This window comes from Lasiodiplodia theobromae, assembly GCF_012971845.1.
Source record: "Lasiodiplodia theobromae strain AM2As chromosome Unknown scaffold_13, whole genome shotgun sequence".
NCBI lineage: Eukaryota > Fungi > Ascomycota > Dothideomycetes > Botryosphaeriales > Botryosphaeriaceae > Lasiodiplodia > Lasiodiplodia theobromae.
In genome coordinates this window covers 424,378-447,317 of record NW_023336333.1, presented here as the reverse complement: position 1 = coordinate 447,317, position 22,940 = coordinate 424,378, and the positions used below count along the sequence as shown (strand labels likewise).

Sequence of the window (22,940 nt, the reverse complement as noted above, 5' to 3'; positions counted from 1 at the left end):
TCAGCGCTTGCGTTCCCGGACCTTGAATTTGACGCCGTTCTTGTTGACGCCGCCAGCATTGTGGCTCATCCGGGCTCTTTGCTCTTCGAGCTCCTTCTCCGCGGCCATGAGGTCCTTCTCCTTCCTCTTCAACGCCTCTACCTTCAGACGCTGTGCTTGTTGCGCCTTCTCCCGCCTCTTTTCCCATGCTCGTTGCTCCCGTTCGTCCAACTTGTTGTCATTCTCCTGTTGACCTTCAACTTCATCAAGATCCTCGCCGCCCGCTTGCTTCTTTGTCTGTTTTCTCGGCCGATTCCACGTCTTCTCTAGGTCCATCTCATCCTCCACGCCAAACCACTCCTCCGCGTCAAAGGTCTTCTGCTCCTCCTTATCACCAACGAACACCGTATGCTTCCCCTTCCCCGTCCTCTTGCTCTTCAACGCCTCGATCTCACCCTCCTCATCATCCAGCATGAAACCCTCCTCGACCTTCGCTCTCTCCTTCCGCACCTTCGACAGCATCGTCCGAATGTAGCCGGCGTCCTGCGTCTTGAGCAGCTTGACGACGTCTTCGCTAAGGGCCGAGTTGCCACGGTCGCCGATCTTCGTGCCGGTGCGCCGGTCGACACTGCTCGACATCATGCCGAATGAGAATTCGTCCGGGTTGCGATCGTTCGCCTTCTCGCGCAGGATCTTGAGCCGCTTGCGCTTCTCATTGTGGTCTCGCGCGCGCAGAGAGTAATCCTTGTGCTTCTCCAGCAGTCCCCATTTCTGTCGCTCGAGCGGTTGCGCGCGCTCCTTGTGGTTCTGTACATAAAAAAGTCAACATTAGTTACAAACAGCAGAAGCGGTATTTTGTGGGTGAACTTACGCGCCGTTGGACGGCATTACGCATGGACGACATGGCGGGCGAGCGGTACCAACGAAGACCGAGTGATGTGGGCGTGAGAATAGTTGTGCGCCGGAGTAGTTGCAGCGGAGGGCGCGTCAATGATCGGTTTGAACATGAGCCCCAAAATCTCAAATCCAGTCGGCCAAATTTTTGCCGATGTCCGACCGTTCCCCGCGGAACTGCTCGCTATTGGCTGGGCTCAACCCATTGATCCCTGAGAGTAGTATTCTCACCTACCAGCTTGCTCAGGCTTATTGTGTGCAGATCCGACCTATGGGAAGATGCTTGAGACATAAGAGAGTCCGCTTACGACCGGAAAATGCTGGATAGCAACGGTTGCTTCATTGGAATACATGGACCATAATTAGTTGCCACGATGAACAACAACAAATATATAGCTTTCTATCCTCTACGCTATAGACTGCAAGTTGTAAGACGAGTCTTGTGCATAATCTTTTCTCGGATACCTCTACGGCCTCCATCCAAATGTCTCTTCCAACATTCTTACAGCATTTACCAGAGTGCGGAAGCTCCTTTTTAGGAGCTATGCTAATAACTGCAAGTATTGCTTTAGAAATTTAAAAGTCATTCTCGACTTACGAATATAGGCAATTATGGCTTCTTTCGGGCACGCGTTCTACAACCTCTACCTACACCCTCTTCGCCACTTCCCTGGACCTAGATTGTACGCTTCTAGCCGACTACCCTACGCAGTCGGCTTGTGCCGTGGGACCATCAACAAGACCGTCGCCGAGGCGCACAAAAAGTATGGCGAGGTGGTTCGGATTGCCCCTGACGAACTATCATTCATCTCTGCAGACACTGCATGGTCGGACATATACGGCTTTCGTGGAGCGAAAAGGCCCGAGTTTGGAAAGGATCCCCTGTGGTATCCAACACAGCCCAATGGCGTACGAAGTCTTTTGTCATCGACTCGCGAGGACCACTCAAGAATTCGGCGCGTCTTCTCGCAAGGCTTTTCGGACAAGGCTTTGAGAAACCAGGAATCTCTAATCCGGGGATACATCGATAAGCTTATGGCACGTCTCTTGGAAAAGAGGAACACTCCCGTCGACTTGGTTCGGTACTTCAACTATACCACCTTCGACATCATTGCCGATCTTACTTTTGGTGAGTCTTTCGGCTGCCTAGACAGCGACGACTACCATGACTTTATCCCTGCAATCCTGGGGGCTCTTAGGGTGGTCAACATCTTACAAGCAATCAACTACTACAGGACTATCAACAAGATAGCTTCTGTATTTTTGGCTCTGCTTAGCAAGATATCAACACCAGTCCATATCCTATTCCACAACTTTGTTGCTGGAAAGGTCGACAAACGCCTCGCCATGGAAATGCAGCGCCCAGATTTCATTACAGCGGTTATGAACCAGACCGAAGAAAAGGGAGGACTCACCGAAGAGGAACTGAAGTCCAATTCGGTTCTTTTTCTCATAGCTGGAAGCGAGACGACTGCTACGATGATGTCAGGGACAACTTTCGCCCTTCTCAAGCACCCGGAAGCAATGAAGAAGCTCTGCTATGAGATTCGTACAGTCTTCCATAGCGAGGAGGAGATAACCTTTGAGAGTGCAAGCCACCTTCCCTACCTGCAAGCCGTCATACATGAGGGCCTGCGTATGTACCCTCCTGTTCCTACCGGCTTTGCCCGTAGGGTTCCCAAAAATGGCGAAACTGTCAGTGGCTACTATTTGCCTGAGAATGTAAGTTCTAATAGCCTTCCGAACCTCCTCATAGACCGGCACTTTCACCTTGCTAACATCCACCAAGACCTCTGTCTATGTTTCCCAATACGCTGCCTATCACGATACACGAAACTTTACGAACCCAGACCAGTTTATCCCGGAGAGATGGCTTGATGATCCAAAATACGGGAGTGATAAGAAATCTGTCTTCATGCCCTTCTCAAATGGACCGAGGAATTGCATGGGTAAGAAGTAAGTGTTGTTAATGCTTGAAGTTCCCCCGGATTTGTTGACTACATCTGGACTAACTGCCTTCTCATCGTACAGCCTTGCCTATGCCGAGATGCGCTGTATTCTTGCGCGCATATTTTTCAAGTTTGACATGGAGCTGGTCGATGAGAATGTTGATTGGTTCGACCAAAAGGTATTCCAGTTGTGGGAGAAGGAACCGCTTATGGTTAAACTTTCGGATGCTTCTAAGTGATCGGCTACCTGTTACGCCAGCTACTCTTTCTGGGGGAGTTTGGGCGTATCGTTAGGTAAGCAGAGCTCGGGCTTTCGGGGAGAGGTTCGGGATACACAATATAGGTGTTAGAATCAATTGACAAGTTGACCACGAGGGTCCTATCTACTGCAAGCGAGTGTAGTCGTTCAGCGCACCTTGCCGGCTCCCTGACAGTCGTAAAGCCCTTGTCCCTTAGGGTTCGTAACAAATATAGTCTTGGGTATACTTCACTTAAGCAAGCGCTCCGCTCCCACGACGAACATAAAACTGTACTTTTGTCCTTCCACTCAAGCCGTCTTACTAAACCAGTGAATAGGCACAGAGTTGCTCAAAAATAGACAAATATGCACAGTGAAGCTAGAAACAGAAGCGGAGTAATTACAATGATCGAACAACTCCAGAATGACAAGCGCCCTCGCAATGCCCAGTATTGCCCATAAAGAAATCCAAAGACACCCACGCTGTCTGCGCCATATCTTATGCACCTACCAATGTCCAAAGTCAAGCGATGACTGAAAAGAAAACGCCGTACGTACGGTCATCTACATCTTGGGAGAGCTGGGCTCTAAGGTCTTTTCCGAACGCGCAGGCGAGCCAGGCACGAAGGGTTGAGCCTTCGTTATAGTCGGGGACGGAGGTGAATCCGAGTCGAGGTCAAGCGCATCGAGTTGCCTGTCCAGTTCCAGCGCCTCCTCTTCACCGATTTCATCCTCCGCTTCGTACTCCTCCTCTTCATCTTCATACTCTTCCTCCTCGTCTTCCACACCATCACCCTCGGCACTCTCGGCGATGGAGCTAGCCATCATGGAGTCTTCCATCATAGAATCTTCCATCTGGCCTGTCTCGTCAATGGAATCCCGCGATAAGTAGCTGTCGCCGAGCTCTCCTTCGATCTCCGCCTCATCCTCACTGTGCAAGCTCCTCCGGTCTTCGTCTTCGTCTTCGCTGCTTGAGCTGTCACTACTTTCGCTAGCTGAAAACTCATCCAGATCGAGTGGCCTTTCACGCCAGTAGTTGAAATCCGTAAATTCCTCGCCTCCGTTCTGCACCAGCAGGCCAACAGGAGGAAAGTAATGATCAACAATCTCGCGCATACTCTGGTAACCGGTCTTGTACTTGTTAAGAGACAACAAATCAAGCGACACTTCGGCGTTCGAGTTGATCGTGAAGATGCGGGTTGACGGGATATTGACGGAGCGGTAGCTGAGGGCGTCCGTGAACCGGTTGCCGAAACCGGCATAGAAAGGGGTTTGGCCCGGGGGCTTGGTGAAAAGATTCATGATGTCGCGCAGGCATGCCATCTTGAAGACCTCCGGCTTCCGAAGGTAGATTTCGCGGCGAAGCGCAGCCATTGTTCGATCAGGGCTCATGATAACAGGTCCCCGAGGTAGTTTGTAACCTTCTTGGACGACACCATTTAGGTACGCTCGGGTAGTATCCGCCTGCCCGACGGAGCGCGAAGTCAGATACAGCAGATTGTATCCGTTCGTAGCAATGTCGGTATAGAGCTTTGCGACTCCGAGATGGGTCCAATCGCGACCGATCATGTTCAACACATGACCCAATGCATCTGACCTACGCAGTTGTCAGCTTCTGACGTCACCGAATGTTTCACAAACACATACTTTGTGATAGTCCCATCAATGTCCGAAATGACGATGGGGACATCATGCCGCCAATAATAGATGAAAGCCTGGCAAGTTGCTCGGTTCACCGTAAAGGACATCGAGTTCTCGCCGGGCTTCAGGTCGAGGGACTTCAGCTGCTCGTCAGTGAGCCTTAGAGTCTTGGCGTAGCTCTTGGTGCCCTCCGCAGACACATTATGGGGACTCTTAGGCGGCGTGAGAAGGCCAACGCCACTGTCAGAATCCCGCCGCATGTGCTGTGGTTGCGTTCCGACCTCCGTCTCGGCATCGCTGGGGGAGTCGTCGCTGTGATAGCCAGGATCACTAATGGCATCCGACGACCTCATGGCTTGAGGCTGTAATCCTTGAATGGCGAGCTTGCGTGCCGCAGCCTCCTTGGCCTCTTCGCTGCTGTAGATCCAGAGGTTTCCCTTCTCATCGGCACCAATCAATGCGCCAATGTCGTAGTTTCCCTCAAGTTCCTCCGACAAGATCTTACGCGCCACAATTTCCGCCCGCAGAGCGTCCTCCTCGTTGCTCTTGTAGCCTGTCATGTCCAGCATCAAATCACCTTCTTCCGTCACCTGTGAGGGAACGTTCGAAGTCCAGAGCTTTTTCGACAAAGTCATTGCGCGCGCCACAGCATCGTGACGAGACACTGGCGGCGGACTTGTGGATCGGTGCGAAAGCTGACCCGGCTCTGGCTCGTCTGAAGTGGTTATGGTCGGAACGGTGTCAGTGAAGGCCTTGGAGAGAGCGGCTCTAGTGGAGGGAAGAATCTCGTCGCTGACGCCGCGGTCCAGCGCCGCAGGCGGCCCCATATTTAGGATGGGAAATTCGGCAGACGCATGCTCGGCTAGTGGCGAGGTAGGATTGTCGCCTTGATCGTGTTAGCCGAATATAGCAATGGAGAAGTCGTGGCGGCTCACCGAGATCGCTCTTTGCCCTGACTCTGCCCAGGACGTCATTCTGCCCGTCCGTGGCTAGACTTAGAGGCGGTGGCTCTGAAAGCTGGTCTGCAGAAGCCGATTCTGCCTTGGACTCCGGGCTTTGCGCAGGCGACACCAGGGGCGAGGTCTGCATGGACTCGGGAATGCTGTCTGTGGTTTCAAAGACGAAAAAGGCCTCCCCGCCCTCGCCCAGCTTCATGGAATACGGCTGCTTCGTGCCATTTACGCAGAACTCGACCTTCTTTTCGTAGGGACGCAGGAGCGAAAACTTGCCGAAGCGGACGTGGAAGGGAGAGCACGCCAGCGAGCCATCTTCGTGCTCAACAACGATGACGTCGATCGCGCCGCTGAGAGTCGCAGGATTGATGGAATTCCAGGTCTTGGACACAGAGCTGGACAGGCCGCGGACGTACTGCATGATGGATAACCTCGGCGCGCTCCAAGGGAAGGGGCAGGAGTCGGGTGCTAGGGGTCCGTGGGTTTTATGTAGTGATCGCGGCGGCGCGTGTCGCTCAACAGCGGCGCTTGTTGGGCCAGCGACAGGCCAGCGCCGAGCGCGGCAGCAAATAGGAACAGAACGGGCTGCAGGGCGGAGCAAGCGGTGGTCTGAGGCTGAGGAGCGGGAGGCGTGAGGGGCAGTGGAGTGGAGAGGACAGGAGCGCGGGCTCAAGCTTAGGAGGTGAAGGAGACTGACATAGTCTCAGGATGCGATCTGGTGGTGCCGAGCGCGTCACGAGCTTCTTTAGGGACAGCCGCGGCAGAGCGCGCGGACGCCGCCAGTGGCCGATAGCCCTTGCGGCGCGGGCACGCGACGTGGGAATGTTGCGCAAGAAGCTGCTATTACTACGGGCGCAAGGCGGGCGCGCAGCGGTAGGCGAGGAGACGGGCGATGTACCAGCGGGTGCTCTGAGCCTTGTGGGGGATCCAGGTATGGTAGGAGTGGCGCCGTTCTGTCTGCAGGCCCTGCACGCTCGGCAGCCGCGAAAGCGCCGGCCGGAGAGGGACGCCTAGCGCAAAGAGGCTGCAGCAACACCACCTCCGCGCTCTCCCTCATACACCACCCGCTTGCCTGTTCCAGGCGCCACATCCGAGGAGGCCGGTCAGATGCCTTCGCCAGAGCTCATCGCCCACCTTCCCGTGCGCGCCGCCGGCATGGAGCCGCTGGACGCTCTCGCCTCCGCACCGTCGCTCACGGCCTTGGCCACTTGCGCGGCGCTGCTATGGTGCGCTTGTCGCGTGCTTCCCAGATATCGCAATTCGACTGACGCCGCTTAGGCTTGTATACCGCGCGTGGCTGGTCATGGTCATTAAGGAGGACGACCTCATCAAATTGCTCGGTCTCGACGTCCCCGCAGCGCCCCGGGTCTCACTTGCAGGCATCAAGGCCGACGGCGCCGTTTTCCACTGGGAGCCCGCCGAGCCCCGCAGCGGCATCCAGGCCTACCAAATCAAGATCAATGGCGTTTTCGGTACGCTACCTCTTGCCCGCCGGCTGTCAAAAGGTGCTGACCGTCAAAGCAGTTGAAGAAGTCGGGCCTAAAGATACCTCCGTGAACATCGCCAACCTGAAGCCTGCCACCGCCTATACGCTCCGTGTGATCGCCATCAACCACCATAATTTCCACACCCAGAGCGAGCCGCTTCGCTTCCGCACGAAGCCGCCCTCCTCCGACGATTTCTTCGACTTCGCTGCCTACAACCGCGCCGTGGAAATTGCCAACGATGAGGAGCACGAGCACGACGAGAAGTGGTGGGTGGAGCCCAAGGTCACCCCCTGTAAAGGATTCCTCGAGCCATCTTCACCGCTCCCCACGCCTTCGGATATGGTTCGCTCGCACAGCAACAGCACGTCGCATCCAAGAAGGGCCACGACCGGTCGAAGGAATTCCCCAGCGAACTCGAGCGCGTACCAGCAAGCTGATGACTCGGCCGACGATGCCAAGCCTGGCGAAACCGAAGCACTGCTGCAGGCGGAGGGGGACAAGCTGCGCTCGGACATTTCGGTCACTCGCAAGGCAATTGAAGAGGAGGAAAAGGGCTTCAGGGACCAGAAGGAGGTTTTCAACACAAGACACAACGAGCTCAAGGACGAACTTGCCCGCAAGACTGCCGCTAGCTCCGAGCTGAAGAAAGAGGTCGTCAATCTGGAAAAAGAAAACCAGCGCGCTCAGGCCAAGAAGACCGCGGAGGAAAAGTCTCTTGAAAAGAAGTTGAATGAGAGGAAGAAAATGCAGGATGATGTCCAGCGTTTCAGAGCTGAAATGGATGACATGGCCAAGGAGATTGAGCGCATCGGAGAGCAACAAATCGAGTACCAGAAGAGTTCCGAACAGAGAGCCCAAGAGCTCCGAGACAAGTACTCCGAGGAACTGCAACTGATCAAAACTCTCGAGGAATCTGTCCGGGAAACTGGCATTCAGAACCGAATTCTGGAGGAAGAACGCAAGAAATTCGAGGGCGGAGAGGGCGACATCGATGCAGAGCTTAGAGCTCAGTGGGCTGAGGAAGAACGGCAATGGAGCGATCGTATCAGAGGGTTGCAGCAACGCTACCAGACTGCATGGGCCGCTCTTCAGGCTGCAGACCGAGCGTACAACGAGGCACAAAACCAGCTGCAGATCCTCTCCAGCAGAGCTGCGAATCAACCTCAGGTCTTTAGGCCGCCTCCAGTCCTGGATGTTGCTCCGTCCCGAAGGGCGAGTCAGAGACGTAGGCAACATGCTGGCAGCGTTGGACAAGAGAGTTTTCCTGCCGCTCCTGGTTTCCCTGTCACTACCGCGCCGTACAACAACAACAGCATTTCCAGCATCTCGCCTACAGTCACAACTTCTTCGCCGTTCTTCAACTTCGCCAATGGCGCAGTCCCGATATCAAACCGTGAAACTAGCTTTTCGCCTGCTGAAATCGAGATGCTCACTGGCGGCGCGCCTATGAGTCCGAATGCTGGCGCTCTTCTTCCATCTGATCTCTTCTCTAATGAAACTGATCGATCTGCAGACGAAGGAGAATCAGACTTCAAGCCGGACTTTGATGAGGATAGGAATTCTTCAGGTTCATTCGGAGGAGCTCCAGATGCTCTTGCCATCCCAGGCCTCGGTGCTCCTCAAGCCCGAGAAACAGCGAACAGGAGCCCGAGCTCCCCAGCATCTGCCCAAAGTCGATCTCCTAGCCTTTTCGCGAGCCCGCGAGGCAGCTCAAATCAACTCCCAATTGGATACCCGGCCCATGATTCTGGAAAGGATGCCGACGCCCTGTCAGTGAAGTCGCTTTCTGGATCCGCTCGGAATATCGGGGGTTCCATGCTACAAAGCAGATTTGGTCAGCTTTTTAGCCGGCAAAGGGGCAAGACATTGTCGGATGAAGGTCCGGCATTAGGGTCTTTGAAACCTAGCCAAAGCCACTCGATGCCCCGCCCGGACCAGGCAGAACTTGATCCTATCGGAACGCAGAGGCGTCGTGGCAGCCATTCTGGCGGTAGCAGCTGGATTGACTCCATGTCAAAGCCTTTCCGAAGCTCCACAGGCCCGAGTTCAGGTAGCCCAAGTCATGTGCAGACCAGGAAACGGGGATTCAAGCTGTTTCCTGGTAAAGATGAGGAGCCTTCATGGCCTCCAGCTTTTGGCATGGAGCGACCACCTTCTCCGCGGCCCGGTTCGATGAGATCTTTTGCAGATATAAATCAGCTCCCCCGACCATCGACAGAGAGTTCTCAGCGCTTCGGGTGGGGACCAGCCGAACCATCCACACAACGGTCGAGTCCGCTGAACACCACCGTGGAACTCGGTTACAATGCAGTCAGCGGATTCTCACGTCATCCATCTCGCCGTCCCTCTGTCCAATACGGTAACGCATCGAATGGTCTGGGCTATGAAGATGTTGTAGAGGACAATTTTGAGTTCGCGCCGGTGACGCGATCGCCACCTCAAGCTCCCATTGGGACCCGCCCTCCATCGCAACCGCAACCGACGCCAGCAACCCCTCCGAGCGGAAAGCTGAACCCTGCTGCACCTGTATTCAAGGGCCTATGGAGCCGTTCTGCAGACAAAGGCAAGGCGGAGAACGAGAAGCCTGGCAGGTCCAAGGACAAATCGAAATCAAAGTCTGACAGTTTTGACGGTTCTACCGCTGAGGAGCCCTTCCCATCGGCCACCGCGACCACGGATTTTGCCACGTCCGTCTCGTCTACTGTGCCCTCGTTCGAGGCGCCCGAGTCCCCCGTCGATGGTCTGGCGAATCTCGATGTCTCACCGACGTCGATGCGTAAGTCGCGCGATGGTCGCGCCAGCACCGTCACCTCGAATGCGGAGACAGCGTCGCTCTCGCTCTCAGCGTCGTGGAGCCCGCGCGCCTCACTCGACCGGTCCGAGTCGCGCAACACGGCAGAGAGCCTGACGGGGACGTCGGCGGGCAAGGAATCGTGGATGAGCAAGCTCTCACGCAAGGGCAGCTCGTCCAAGTTCCAGCTCCCCGGCTTCGGCAGCATTGGCGGCGGCAGCAAGGACAAGAGCTCCCCGGCGAGTAGCTTCTTCTCTCGCTCGCCCCGCGTGGACAAGGACCACAACAATGACGACCATGACGACGAGAGCACTATCGGTACTGAGCCGCCAACGCCTGGCTTTGCGTCAGGCTTTGCGTCAAGCTTTACGAATAGCGCGGCGAGCAGCCCGTATATCGGCGGCAATGGCGAACGCGAGAGGACCAAGGAAGAGAAGAAGGCGGATCGGAGCAGCGGGCTCAGCTGGAGCAGTTTGCGGAGGAAGAAGAAGAGTAGCGAGAAGGCGCCGAGCATCAACGAGAGCATCGCGAGTGAGCGCGGCGCCAACGAGGAGGACGAGAAATACGAGAGTGCTGAGGGGTTGGGCGTGAGCGGTGCTTGATGTGTTAGCAAAGGTGTTTTCCATTCACGTTGATTCTGGAGGGGAGAGCGGATGGGTAAATGGTGGGAGACAGGAGTTGGTACATATATACTTTTTACAAAAAGCGAGTTGCAGGGGTTCGGGGGCTGAGAATCGGGGTAAACTGGGTGGGTAAGGCATCGGCGTAGGTTCATGATTTTCTTTGGGGTTTGGCTTTCTGAGTATTGCTTATTCTCCTGCGAGTAAGCGACTGAGCATGGTTTGCAAGCATAACAAGCCAGCGAGCAATCAACTGTTACAGTCCTGCACCCTTTATATTTGCAAAAGTGATGTGCAACCAGAAAAACAACTAGTGGGGGCGAGAAGTTGGAGGGTGTTGGCGAGGTGCGTACAGAGAGCGTCGTCCAAGCTGGTTGCTTCATCTACCTCTGCTCACGGCATGTTTCGATTCTTCTTTCACCGCACCGAGGCTCCTTCCCGGTAAATCTCAAAGAACTGCTATTAATGGACTGTCAGAGTTAGGAGATTCAATTTGGCAATCATTCTTCCCTTCCCTTTCAATCGCTTTCCCAGACACCGTTCACTCGTTCGATCTCTCATCATTAATCCCACTCCGGCAAAAGCCCATTCAACCGCCTGATCTCGCTCCACCGACTCCACCTCCCCAGCTCCAATATATTGGCCCTGCGCACACGGCCGGACGGATTGCCTATGATGACGGGCTTCCAGTCGGCCGGTCTTCCACCGCCAGCAAACTTCTCCGCGTCCGCATCATTGCGGCCACCCGCTCCACCACCACCACCACCGCCGCTCATCATAGCCGCCCGCCAGCTCTCCTCTTCGCTACCGCCGCCGCCGATCCTGTCATGCGGCACCACGGGGCGGCGAGGCTTGTTGAAGTCGCTGAAAACCTCGTCAGGGATGACCTGCACGCCCCTGAAGCGCCACAGCACGACGGTGAGGGCGAGCGTGAGGGCGGCGAGGACGGCGGCGACGACGCCGGTGCTGGTCTGGGCGCCGAGGTGGCGGGTCAGCACGCCGCCGACGGCGGTGGCGGCGGCGGCGAGGACGAAGGCGAGGGCGTGGGCGACGAAGAAGGCGGCGCTGACGCGCGGGAACGACGAGTAGGCCGTGCGGCGGCGGCGGTCGACGTCGGCCATGCTCTGCAGGCGGTGCCGCGTGTTGGTGCCCGGCTGCAGGTCGCACGTGTCGAAGGCTTCCATGACCAGGCCGTGCGTCTCGGCCCAGGCCAGCACGGAGAGGAAGCCGATGAGCGCGGCGAAGGTGATGGGGAGCATGTAGTGCGCTTTGGACGGGCCTGAGGAGGACAGGGTGTAGGCGAGGCCGGCGAGGGGGAGGACGGTGGTGAAGATGATGCGTCGGGTCATGTGTGAGGTCCATGTTATTTGTCGCTGGAAGGTCATGCTGTCGGTGCGGGGCCCGTGGGTGCGTTCACGGCTGAAGAGGCCGGCTTTCGTCAGTGGGATGGCGAGGAGGGCGCCGATGGCAAGAGAGGTGACGCCTGCGCCGACATATTGTGGATGCCAGCGGTAGTCGCGAGAGAGGAGGGCGCCAAGGAGCTGGTACTGTTTAGCAGCAGGCTGTCTTGGGTCAGGGTCTGACTTACCACGATTATGAGGACGAACTGGGCGTAAATCCAGGCAATGTACATCGCCAGGATGCTGAATCCCAATTGGAAGTACATCCGTATGCTCAGCCAGATACCTGCAGCGACCTCTTGACCCCACCAGTCCGGCCCCTCTGGAGAGACGTGCAGTTTGATCTCGCCGCGGACAATACGCTGGTATACATACTCAGAATTCGGGTCGATCAGGTCAATTGCCGAACGTCGGAAGCGTGCTCGTCGCGTCTCTGGTGCGACTACGTTCAAAAGGAGTACGCATGCAATCATGATGACATCAATGTAGAAGCCCCAGGATGGATCTATACTGTTGATCAGTACCGCACCAACCATAAACCCGACGGCTATGCTGGCCAGAAAGGACCAGGCCCAAATGCCCAGCCAAAGTCCCATTCCCCCGCCATGTCGCCGAGCGTCATTTACAAAGACCAGCTCTTCATGGGGATTTGCGGCTTGAAGAGATGCACCAAATAGGTCGAGGAGCGTGGCTATGAAATTGACATTGGCGAAGCCAAGAACGAGGCCTGAAAATGCTCGGGGGAGAAGAAGTCCCACTCGGTAAAGTGCCTTGTTTGGATCGCGCGGAGTACCGACTACCAATGCTTGAGGGAATTGGAGAGGTAAAAGAATAGCGAGAGATCCCAGAACATAGGGTTTGCGACCGTGAAGGAGCGGAAGGGGCCACGAGAAGAACGTTGAGATGGCTAGACCCAGGTACAGACTGTTTCGTGAGTATGTGTAGCCGTGTTACAGCCTGGCGTTACTCACAACACATTCCCCAAAATGACGATGTGTCCCTGATCTGCGATGGCATATTGGATTCGAGGCACCTCGCCGGCCTATCCTGAATCAGCAAGCGTGACGCGAGACCCTTACGGGTACGCACGTAGACGCCAATCAAATATCCCACCAATGCAGTGTTAATGCATGCAATAGTAGCTGTGATTCGTTTCTTGGCAGTGCCCCAATTTCTCGCAATCGGTTCGCGCCGCTGACGCTTGAATATATCCAGTCCTTCGGCACCACGAAAACTCACATGGGTCCGAGCTGGGTGGCCCATTCCAAAGCCTTCGGAAGATCTTGGATTCAGGTCATTCCATGGTTGTGGCTGTGGAAGCTTGCGGCGTCTAGGACCACCATAGCGCTCCGACTTTTCATTTGATCGCTCTTTCCGTCGACTTCGGGTCTCACTGGGATTATCGGAAGACCGGAAGCGTTGAAAATGTTTATGCGCGGGTGGATTGGCGTTTCGATGCCTCAAAGAGCTGCTCCTTGGCGGTGTTGGTGGAACTCCATGGCGCTTGATATGATCATGAACTTCGTCCTTCGTAGGTGGCGAATTGATCGAGCGCACGTGGCCATCGACGTATTGGGAATCATTTCGGTACACCGGTCGTTTCGTGTTGTTATGCCACGCTCTCCAATGCGAACTTCCTTGTCGCTCGACATCGGCTGGTGAGCTGGTTGAAGTAGAACTTGATGATGGGGACGGAGTTTGAGCGCGTGTTGGTGGTGTTTGTCCCTTGGCATAGGCCCAGTCCGTAACAATTGAGTCAGCCGACTTACGTTCGTAGAACTGCTTTGGAGTTAGAACTATTGAAGTTGTACTGGATGATTGGAGACTTCGAGGCCGGGTCATCGCGTCTTTGCGGGCGTGAGTAGGACTGACCGGATTCGCGTTTTCTGCCGATGATTGTATGGGAAGCGCCGCGTTGTGAGAAGAATGGTTGGTCTTTGGGCTCAATGATGCCTCGGCTTCGGTAGGTGTGTCGTCGGAAGAGGTGTCCAATGAGTCGGACACTAGCAGAGGGTCCATTCGTGACGACGGGGAAGGTGTTCTCTCCAGAGACCTCGAAACACTTTCCAATACTTCAGAAACACTGTCAGACTGATGGTGATCTGGGGCATATTTTGCCACATCAATTGCATGCTGCACAGGGCTCTCCATACCACCAATTGCCTTTTGAAGCCTAGTCTTGGCAGGTGTTGGCTGTAACGGTTTCTCTGACTCTTCAGTCGATTCTCGCGGATTGCTGATTGGGACCGGAGAGACACGCTTCAGTGTTAACGGAGGCTGTAATCTGGGTGTAGATGTCGCTGAGTCTTCAAAAGAAGTATCCGTCCTTCTTGTATTGTACGAGATGTTGTCAGTCTCCGAAAATGCCACTTTCGGCTTCTCAGGCGAGGAAACCAGAGCTTCGTACGATCGATACGTTCTCGGACTCTCCACAGGAGGGCCAACGCTCACTCCGCTGACCGCACCTGTACTGTACATTGACGGGGTATACGCTAAACTTGCATTGTTCGGCATGTGAGTATTTAGGGGTGGCTTTGGCGACTCAGGTCGTGTTGGCGAGGGCTGGACATTGCTGCTTATGGTAGACCAAGATGTATCATCGTCATCAGAGACAAATTCGCCTGGAACGTGCCGATGCTTCCGGTGCCCCTGTTTGTCAGATGAAACCTTTCCATCAAGCCAAGGAAGTCTCCTTCTTGAGGCTTTCAATGAGGATGGCCGTCGAATGATAGAGCGCGACGAAGGTTCGACTGGCGCACTTGTTGCGGAACCAACGTCTTCCTTTTGATCACTGCCAGACATTGGCCCGCTGCGGAGCACCCGACGTCTGAAATATGTGCTGCGCCGCCGAACATTGTCGCCGCCGTGAAGGACATCTTCAGGACCGGTGCTGTATGCCGTGACCATGGCACTTGATGTCGATGATACTTTCCGCGGGTGAACTACCAAAGGTGGGTGGGAACTAGTCGTCCATCAAGCTGGTGGCTGTCTGTCGGGCTAGGGCAGAATGATTGTGAGAGGGCAGGACAAGAATGCTATTGAATGACTGCTGCTTAATTCGGGTAGCGCAGGCCGTAGAGGAGATGCGAAAGGATAGTGTGCCTTCCGCGTACCCAAAGGCCAGGCTTCGACAAGATAGGAGATGGAAAAGAGGAGGGCGATGTGAGGATTTGGGAGATGAAAGACGCGGTTGAGGCAGACCGGACGCAGGAAGGCAGCCCATGTGAGCTCCCGCGTAGCGGTGCTGCCATGGTTGCAACTACTGTGCGAGGAAACCAGAGTCTGGAGCTCTTACTTCGTGCGAAAGGCAATACGCAGTTGAGATAAACGGCAATTCAAGTCTTACCACTGCGCCTTCCGATATATTTCTTGTTCGGCGCATATTTCGTAGAGCTCGGCAGGCAAGGCTCGTCGCAGGGCGTGGTTCCTGATGCATCAGGCTCAAATAATACCACTCAAGCGACGCCTCTGCTGTGGATAAATGGTGTGCCTTCAGGTCTGACGCGGCGCCCTGGAAGACACGCAGCAGCCCGTGGGGGAGTCGCCATGGATCAGCGTTTGAAACGTGCAAGGTTGAGAGGCGCAAATGTGAGCGTTTGAGGATCGACGTGTGTTGGTCAGCTCGCTCGCTTGGGCCGGTGGCTCCGAGCGATCGCCTGTCTCGCCTCCACAGCACAACAGCACCTCAACACTGATCATCATCCCAGGACGATCCACACGAGGCTGGGTCACAGCGGATCCCGTCGTCAACATGTCTCAGCCGGGGCGAGTTTCCAGCAGCTGACCCTCTCGGCGGGGCCGGATGGGCACGCACAGCCATCATCTGGCGTGGTTGAGGCAAGGCACCTGCGCGCGCGGATTGGCGAGAGTCGCGACACGGTCGGCCTGGGTGACGCGCATTAGCTGCCGCGAAACACAGCCCGCAGCCTTCATTGGCAGGCAGCGCTCCGGCGATACGGTGCGGCTGGTGAGCGAATGTAATGGCCACGGCACCTCTGGACCTCGCTGGCGAGGCTGATTGGGCGCGCGCAAATGCGCACCCCTGCAGTGGCCGCATGCGCACGGCCCCTCTCGCCATCACCGTCCACCATCCACCGTCGAGATCGGGGGACTGCTCCCTACCGTGGTGACGGGCAAGGATTGTTTTTCTGGAATCACCGAAGACTGCCAGCTAGTCTGATTTCTCTTCTTATGAGCCATGTACCTCATCATTCAGCTCTCCTCCTTTTCGCCCTCACCGGGTTGCTGCTTCCCCATCTGTACTTTCACTTGAATGCCTCGTTGCCTCTCCAATGTGCTACCCTCTCGCTGTGCGTACCCGCACTCTGTAATCGTAATCTCCCCGCGCTCCTTCGATATCCCCGGCGCCGAGTCCATCGCTCCGAATTCCGTCGAACAAGCTGGTCTTGTTCTTCCTTCGCTTTGGCGCGCTCTCGCTCCTCTGTTTAGACCCTCGTTTGCTTGACGTCTGTTGAAGAGCTTCGGAAACATCGGGTCGAAGAACATTCAGTGTCGTTCTTGGCAGCCGTGAGTGATATCTGGGAAACGGAGGCAAGTGTAGCGCTGACAACCCGCTCCATGTCGGCAGGTATCTGATGTCTCTCTAAGACTGTACCGTCGCCGCCGACGAGAACAGTAATGCCTTGGTGCCGGTGACTGGTGGACTCCAGCAGGGACTTCTCGCTCTATCCCATAGCGGGCTTTCAAGATATTTCAGAAAGGGTCTGCGCACGTGGAGGCGCAGCGACTGCCAAAAATGTCGACCTTTTCGGCGACGCTCCACCAACGCGTCGCGACTCCCGTCACGCCCCACCACTCTCCACAACTGTCACAGCACTCTCTGCACTCCACATCCTCTACCCGCTCCTACACTCCCATCCACTCCCTCTCGCTGCACGACTATCGCAAACAGCAAACCTCGCCGAGAACTCCTGAGCCACCCGAGGGCAGACGGCTCAAAAGGAAGGCCGCCGCCACCCGCTTGAACGGCAGCGAGCGCGAGCCTCTTCTTCAACTTCAGCGCACCAACCCTCCGCGGCTCCCTCCGTCTCCTCCGTCAACCTCCCACTCGGAGCCGTACCGCCACGAGCCCGACTCGTCATTCGCTGGCCTGCACGTGTCCTCTTTCCGTTCGCTTCCAGCTCTGCAGCAGCGACCGTCGCTTGGTCTACGCGACATCGCCCGCCTCAACGCGTCTTCTGCAGATCTTCCACCTGTCGGCGCGTCCAACGCGCCAGCACTTCCGCGCGACTTTGGCCTGGGGTCGCGGAAGCGACTGCCGCGACCGAAAGACATCGAGATCCGACAACCGCTCGCCGCTTCGCCCATCCCAACCGAGCCGTCCAGCCTCAATCTGCTTTCGACTGCAGGTCTTGCCAGCACTTCTACCTTCACGCTTTCGAAGTTCCCTTTTCCCGAGCCGCCGCAAACGCAGCTCGCCGGCCAAGTCACCCCGCCGTTGAACGTTTGGCCACCAGAGTCGAATCCAGCCCACACACCCTCGCTGCTTGACACCCCACCAGCTACGCCAGCTGTTCTTCATTTCAGAGGCACGTCTTTTGATGTTGTTAATCCCCACAACTCCCTCTACCTTTCAAACCTGGAAACTCCCGCAGATGTCGACGAGCCCAATGACTACTTTAATAGGACGTCGCTGGACCAACTGTTGCCAGCCGACATGTCACCCTCGTCCACCCAGGACGAGGGAGCTGCGAAGCAACCGCAGCGGCCCTTGTTCGACGACCTGAGATCCGCTCACGAGTCGATTGCAAAATCCAAGTTCCAATCTCCGACGCCCCCGCGCAACCCTCCTCGCGATCATGCTGAGGCCATCTTGTCTTCGGTCGTTCCTGCTCATCTAAACACTAAGCCTGATCGTCGTGCTTCAATTATAGAGCGCGCGCGTACCGTCTTCAAAAGGAAGGAGAGCAGACCGGTGGAAGTCGATGAAGAGCTCAAGGGCATACCTTACGACTCAACCTCGAACACTTACGGCGCGCCCGCGACCAATGCTTTTAGCTCTTCTGCGACGATCGTCCCTGGAGACGCCAGAGCTGATGCCACCCGCCCTTCTGGTGACACGTGGGAGACCCTCTCGGAGGCTAACGCGCCTCAATATGACCAACTTTCCGTGTACCCTGATACGGAATTTGACTCGAACTCGCTGTATTTTGGACCACTCAACAATCGGCGAAGCGTTCCATTCGGTGTCCAGAACCAGATTACCGACTACAGCGGCGAGATCTCCTACGAGTTTGAAGACACTCCTCATCACTCATATATGAACCTGACTAGAAACCCCTCCGTGAACGGTCGCGGTGCTCAAACGCTGTCGAAAACCATTGACAATACTCTGGGAAACATTTACGATCAGTATGGAGGTGGAGCGCCTTATGACGCCGCCATATCGACCGACGACCTCATCACTGACGATGAAGATGACGACACTACGACTGTCAAAGGTCCAAGCCTTCGCAGCATGATTCCCACAAGTCCCCGCGATAATCGTATTTCGGGATTCAGCAAGTTCGACTTCGAGCTTGATGATTTTCGTAACAGTGGCAATCCCGAGAGCCCTGTGACAAGCCCTGTGACCCCTCAGGATGGCATGTTTCCGAGGGCTCTGGCTGTCATGCGCGCTTTGCCAGGAAACCCACCAAACTCTCTGCCTCCTCTTGCTTCTGGAGAGCTTGGAGAGGCCCGTCGAGTGTATGCGCCCACATCAGAGGACTTCTCTAACCGCGCCTCTTCTTACGGCGATACCCGGAAGCTCCTGGGCCTTTCGGGCAACATTGATGCGACGAACCGGATGTCTGTGATCACCGAGGCTAGCCGCTTCTCCGAAGGTGACAAGTTGCCTCCTCAGTCGCCTCTGCAAGAGTTCATGGAAAGGTGCGATAGCCAGAGGGGAACTCCGGAGCTCGAGGAATATCGGGAACAGAGTCAGAATAGCTTGCTCAGCTCTGACACTGATGCGAGCAAACAGTTTGATATGAGTGTCGGCGGCATCGCCGTTCAGATGCCAGGGAAGGAAAATGTTGCGCCTGTGTGTCCTGAGCCCGGTCTCCGCAGGCAAGCAATGGTCAGCAATGCCGAACGCAACAGCACTGGTAGCGATATTCCTCCAATGTGGATGCGCTCAGCGTCCCCTGGTCCTGCAGCTCAACGCAACGAATCACCAGCAACCCTAGCTACAGACTGCACTGATGGCGATTGGGAGACTCTTGCCCAGACCACAACTGCCGGAGATCGCACTCGCCATAACTCAGTTGAGCCAGAACTTCCTACGCAAGACGTTAGCCCTCTACAAAGGACCAGTACAAACCCGTGGCGTCGCAACAAAATCGCTGAGGGAGATAGTGTCAGCCCTGACGTGACTTCACCAACGGAGATCAAAGACATGCCCCGTTTCCCACGTGACAGCCAGCTATCCTTCCTTCGACACAGCCGCCTCGGGAGAGATGTCCGGCATTCTACCTTGAGCGCCTCGAACTCAGCGAGCCAACGTCCTTTCGAACTCTCTGCAGACCAAATCAAGGACCTTGTTGCCTTCGGACCGAGCGATGAAATTGTCGAGGAGTACGAAATGTCGCCTTTGGCTCATAGAGCCAAGTCTCAAGGGCCGGACCCCTCGACCTCTCCTATGAATAGGAGCAGTCGTGTCAATTCGTTCGACAAGTTCGCACTTGTGGGCCCCGAAGCCAATCTGACTGGTACCCCGATGGGTACTGGTATGCGGTTCGCGGGCAGTAGTACTGCCGGGTCCTCATCCAGTCCGCCCAGCAACACGAAAGCTTACCAGGAGATCTTCGCAAGCTCACCGCCAAGCCTATCCACTCCCGCACGGCAGAGTCTTCTAGGCAGGTCCCCCAACACCGATTTCTACAGCCCGACCGGAGGTCGGATTGTCAGTTCAGGCCATCACAACCCGTTCCAGACTCCAACGCCATACAAGTCATCCCCTCTCGCCAGAGGAAGCATTGTTAGCAGCTCATCCAGCAGGATACCGGTAATCAGTTCTTACGGCAAAGAGATTGATAGCCTTCGTGCTGCTTCCTCAAGCCGCGCAGAACGCTACCGGAAGATGAAGGCCGCGTCGGTGGATTCTTCCAGGACAAGCACCCCACGTGCTAATGGCATAGCCATGCCAAGAGCATCAGTCCGAGGCATGACTTCTCCTTTCCCATTGACGCTCCGATGTCAAAATAGCGAAACGTTCGGTAGCGACCGCTCTGAACCTGCCACAGTTGTTCGCCCAAGCTCTACCGTGACAGGTGAGCCTCTCTACCGCCATTCACCGCATTTACTGCAGCTTTCGAGGCCGCAATCATCCAACATGACTGAAATAGTCAAGAAGAAGAAGCGCCTGTCGTGGGTGATATTCGCCGTCTGCGCCTGGTTCCCTCCGACTGCCATCCTGATGTTCTTTGGAGCGCTTGACGGCTTGATGTTCCAGATGAGCGGTCGTGAGATAAGCCACGTCGGCCAATTTCAGAAGAAGTGCGCCCTCGTCGCCTTCATCTCGGAAATCGTCCTACTGATCCTGGTCATGACCCTGTGGCTCGTCCACGTCATTTAATGGTAGCTAGATCGCCATGGCCACGCTTGCATACGCAATATTGGCAGCGAAGCTACGAACATTGGAGATAATCGGCCCGTAAACACTCTTCTTGGGGTTGGATTTCAGAATTGAAGAGGAGATTGATGATTGTGCCGCCGGCACATTGTTTACGATGTCACGTTTGAACGGCCATACAAAAAAAAAAATTCCGCCAACTGCATCTCTGGAGCGTTTTGTCTTATTGGCCAGAGAGGTTGAAAGCCAGCTCACTGCGAGTCGGTGTTTTGATGAGCAGCACTTGTCGATTGAAACACACTCGTCTGATAGCCGGTCACACTTTCTCTGCCGCTAGAAGCACCCGACCTTTCTCGGCATTTGATCTCTTTCAGCGAGTCCAGAGATATCCTCAACCCTTTTCTTTGCATTTCCCTTATTGATGCTAACGGCATCCTGCACTTTCCCTTTGGAGCGCCAACGTCCCGGATGACGAAGGCTCCGCCTAATGCACACTTGCGGTCCATTCCCCTCTCATTCTCTGCGTTGCATTGCATAGCACGGACTGGTTTCTTGCGATCATAAAACGGACAAGGATTTGCATTTCCTTTCATCAAAACGGTTTTAATGGGCGGGAGAAGGGGCAAGGCTTCGGACGGGATGGCAACACGGTACAGGTTGCTCAGTTGCTACATTTCTTTTTCTTTTCTTTCTTGTGCAGCTAGCGGTCACCCTTTGGTCTTCCGGTATCGGATCCTCGGTGACCCATACCTATGGAACAGGCATACCACTGGTGCTCGTTCGCTGCTGAGGAAATAAGCGTTTCTGGAAAGGGAAATTTCGATGGAATGGGATAACGAGTCGAGACGGGTGGTTTCCTGGTCAGAATGGAAAGTTGGGCTGGCGACATTTCCCTTTAGCTCTTCAACAACGGCAATGCTCTCTTGACTGAGAGTTCGTCCAGATCGAACTTTGGGGGCTTTGTTTGGGCTGGTCTTATTCTGCTCTCTTCAGGTAGCTATAAAAACAGGATCTTGAAAATGTGAATGTGCACCATACAGTGATTTCAGGGAGCGGTGTTGTTTAGTTCGTATTGAATAGTAAATACAGCCGCTGGTGAATCAAGGTCGACTGACGTATGAGATAGTAGTTGATTAGCATCACGGAAGCGCAGGCCACATATCGCGTCATGTCGCAGGGCGCAACGCAGGGGACCTCTCCGACAGCGGAAGCTTAAGTCCGGCACCCATGTCATTGCATCAACACACCATCCCACCTTTCTCATCCACCACGCCTTTTCCCCGCCATTGGGCACCTCCTTCCCACCCGCCTCTCTTCGAAACGATCCCTAAGACCCATACGAATCGCCTAGACCTATCCGAAACCCACCAGACACGAGCGCGCGCTGTCTCTTCGAAGAAAACTACCCCGCACTACCACTCGCGAGCTTCCGCAGCACCACACACGAAACAACATGTCCAAACTCCTCAAGCAACCCGTTAAGCTCGCTCTCGTGCAGCTCGCCACGGGCGCCAGCAAAGCCGACAACCTGGCGCGGGCGCGCAGCAAGGTGCTGGAGGCGGCGAAGAACGGAGCCAAGATCGTGGTGCTCCCCGAGTGCTTCAACAGCCCGTACGGCGTCAAGTACTTCTCGCAGTACGCCGAGACGCTGCGGACGGGCACGGGCACGCCGCCGACCGAGGACGAGTCGCCGAGCTACCACGCGCTGAGCGCGCTGGCGAAGGAAGCGGGCGCATACATCGTGGGCGGCTCGATCCCAGAGCGTGTGAAGAAGGCCGCTTCTTCTTCTTCTTCTGCTGCTGCAACAACCGAAGGAAAAGACTCGGACGAAACGCTCTACAACACATCCCTCATCTTCTCGCCCTCGGGCCAGCTCCTCTCGACGCACCGCAAGGTGCACCTGTTCGACATCTCGATCCCGGGCAAGATCACGTTCCGCGAGTCGGACGCGCTGTCGCCGGGCAACAAGGTGACGCTGGTCGACCTGCCCGAGTACGGCCGCATCGCCGTCGCCATCTGCTACGACGTGCGGTTTCCCGAGCTCGCCACCATCGCCGCCCGCAAGGACGCCTTCCTCCTGCTCTACCCGGGCGCCTTCAACCTCACCACCGGCGCCCTCCACTGGGAGCTGCAGGCCCGCGCCCGCGCCATGGACAACCAGGTCTACGTCGGCCTGTGCAGCCCCGCGCGCGACATGGACGCTGATTACAATGCTTGGGGCCACAGCATGATCGTCGACCCTAACGCTGAGAAGCTGGCCGAGGCCGGCACCGATGAGGAGATTGTGTATGCTGAGCTGAATGGCGAGAGGATCGAGGAGGTTAGGAAGGGCATCCCCATCTATGGACAGAGGAGGTTCGATGTGTATCCGGATGTCAGTCAGGGGAAGATCAGGTTTGAGGAGTAAAAAGGA

At 55.8% G+C, this 22,940-nt stretch overlaps 7 protein-coding genes across 7 annotated transcripts; 4 read left to right on the top strand and 3 right to left on the bottom strand.

Moving 5' to 3' along the window:
• On the bottom strand, window positions 1-883 carry LTHEOB_4916 (U3 snornp-associated protein utp11; the record flags this gene model as incomplete). Its single annotated transcript, XM_035514003.1, has 2 exons — window positions 1-786; window positions 851-883. 2 exons carry the CDS (start codon window positions 881-883, stop codon window positions 1-3), a joined length of 819 nt encoding a protein of 272 aa, XP_035374358.1.
• Window positions 884-1,485: 602 nt separating this feature from the next.
• On the top strand, window positions 1,486-3,061 carry LTHEOB_4915 (Cytochrome p450 protein; the record flags this gene model as incomplete). Its single annotated transcript, XM_035514002.1, has 3 exons — window positions 1,486-2,595; window positions 2,663-2,829; window positions 2,905-3,061. 3 exons carry the CDS (start codon window positions 1,486-1,488, stop codon window positions 3,059-3,061), a joined length of 1,434 nt encoding a protein of 477 aa, XP_035374357.1.
• A 563-nt stretch (window positions 3,062-3,624) lies between these two features.
• Window positions 3,625-6,075, bottom strand: LTHEOB_4914 (Nuclear elongation and deformation protein; the record flags this gene model as incomplete). The annotated part of the gene is made up of 3 exons (XM_035514001.1): window positions 3,625-4,657; window positions 4,708-5,587; window positions 5,637-6,075. 3 exons carry the CDS (start codon window positions 6,073-6,075, stop codon window positions 3,625-3,627), a joined length of 2,352 nt encoding a protein of 783 aa, XP_035374356.1.
• A 686-nt stretch (window positions 6,076-6,761) lies between these two features.
• LTHEOB_4913 (Fibronectin type III) lies at window positions 6,762-10,534 on the top strand (the record flags this gene model as incomplete). Its single annotated transcript, XM_035514000.1, has 4 exons — window positions 6,762-6,880; window positions 6,933-7,126; window positions 7,179-8,753; window positions 9,453-10,534. 4 exons carry the CDS (start codon window positions 6,762-6,764, stop codon window positions 10,532-10,534), a joined length of 2,970 nt encoding a protein of 989 aa, XP_035374355.1.
• Window positions 10,535-11,115: 581 nt separating this feature from the next.
• On the bottom strand, window positions 11,116-13,971 carry LTHEOB_4912 (Polyamine transport protein; the record flags this gene model as incomplete). The annotated part of the gene is made up of 6 exons (XM_035513999.1): window positions 11,116-12,093; window positions 12,141-12,457; window positions 12,924-12,994; window positions 13,192-13,234; window positions 13,722-13,731; window positions 13,825-13,971. 6 exons carry the CDS (start codon window positions 13,969-13,971, stop codon window positions 11,116-11,118), a joined length of 1,566 nt encoding a protein of 521 aa, XP_035374354.1.
• Window positions 13,972-16,708: 2,737 nt separating this feature from the next.
• On the top strand, window positions 16,709-20,530 carry LTHEOB_4911 (Notch2 protein; the record flags this gene model as incomplete). Its single annotated transcript, XM_035513998.1, has 1 exon — window positions 16,709-20,530. The coding sequence occupies one exon, from the start codon at window positions 16,709-16,711 to the stop codon at window positions 20,528-20,530; it is 3,822 nt and encodes a 1,273-aa protein (XP_035374353.1).
• A 1,450-nt stretch (window positions 20,531-21,980) lies between these two features.
• LTHEOB_4910 (Nitrilase family protein) lies at window positions 21,981-22,934 on the top strand (the record flags this gene model as incomplete). Its single annotated transcript, XM_035513997.1, has 1 exon — window positions 21,981-22,934. The coding sequence occupies one exon, from the start codon at window positions 21,981-21,983 to the stop codon at window positions 22,932-22,934; it is 954 nt and encodes a 317-aa protein (XP_035374352.1).
• Between the last annotated feature and the right edge of the window lie 6 nt (window positions 22,935-22,940).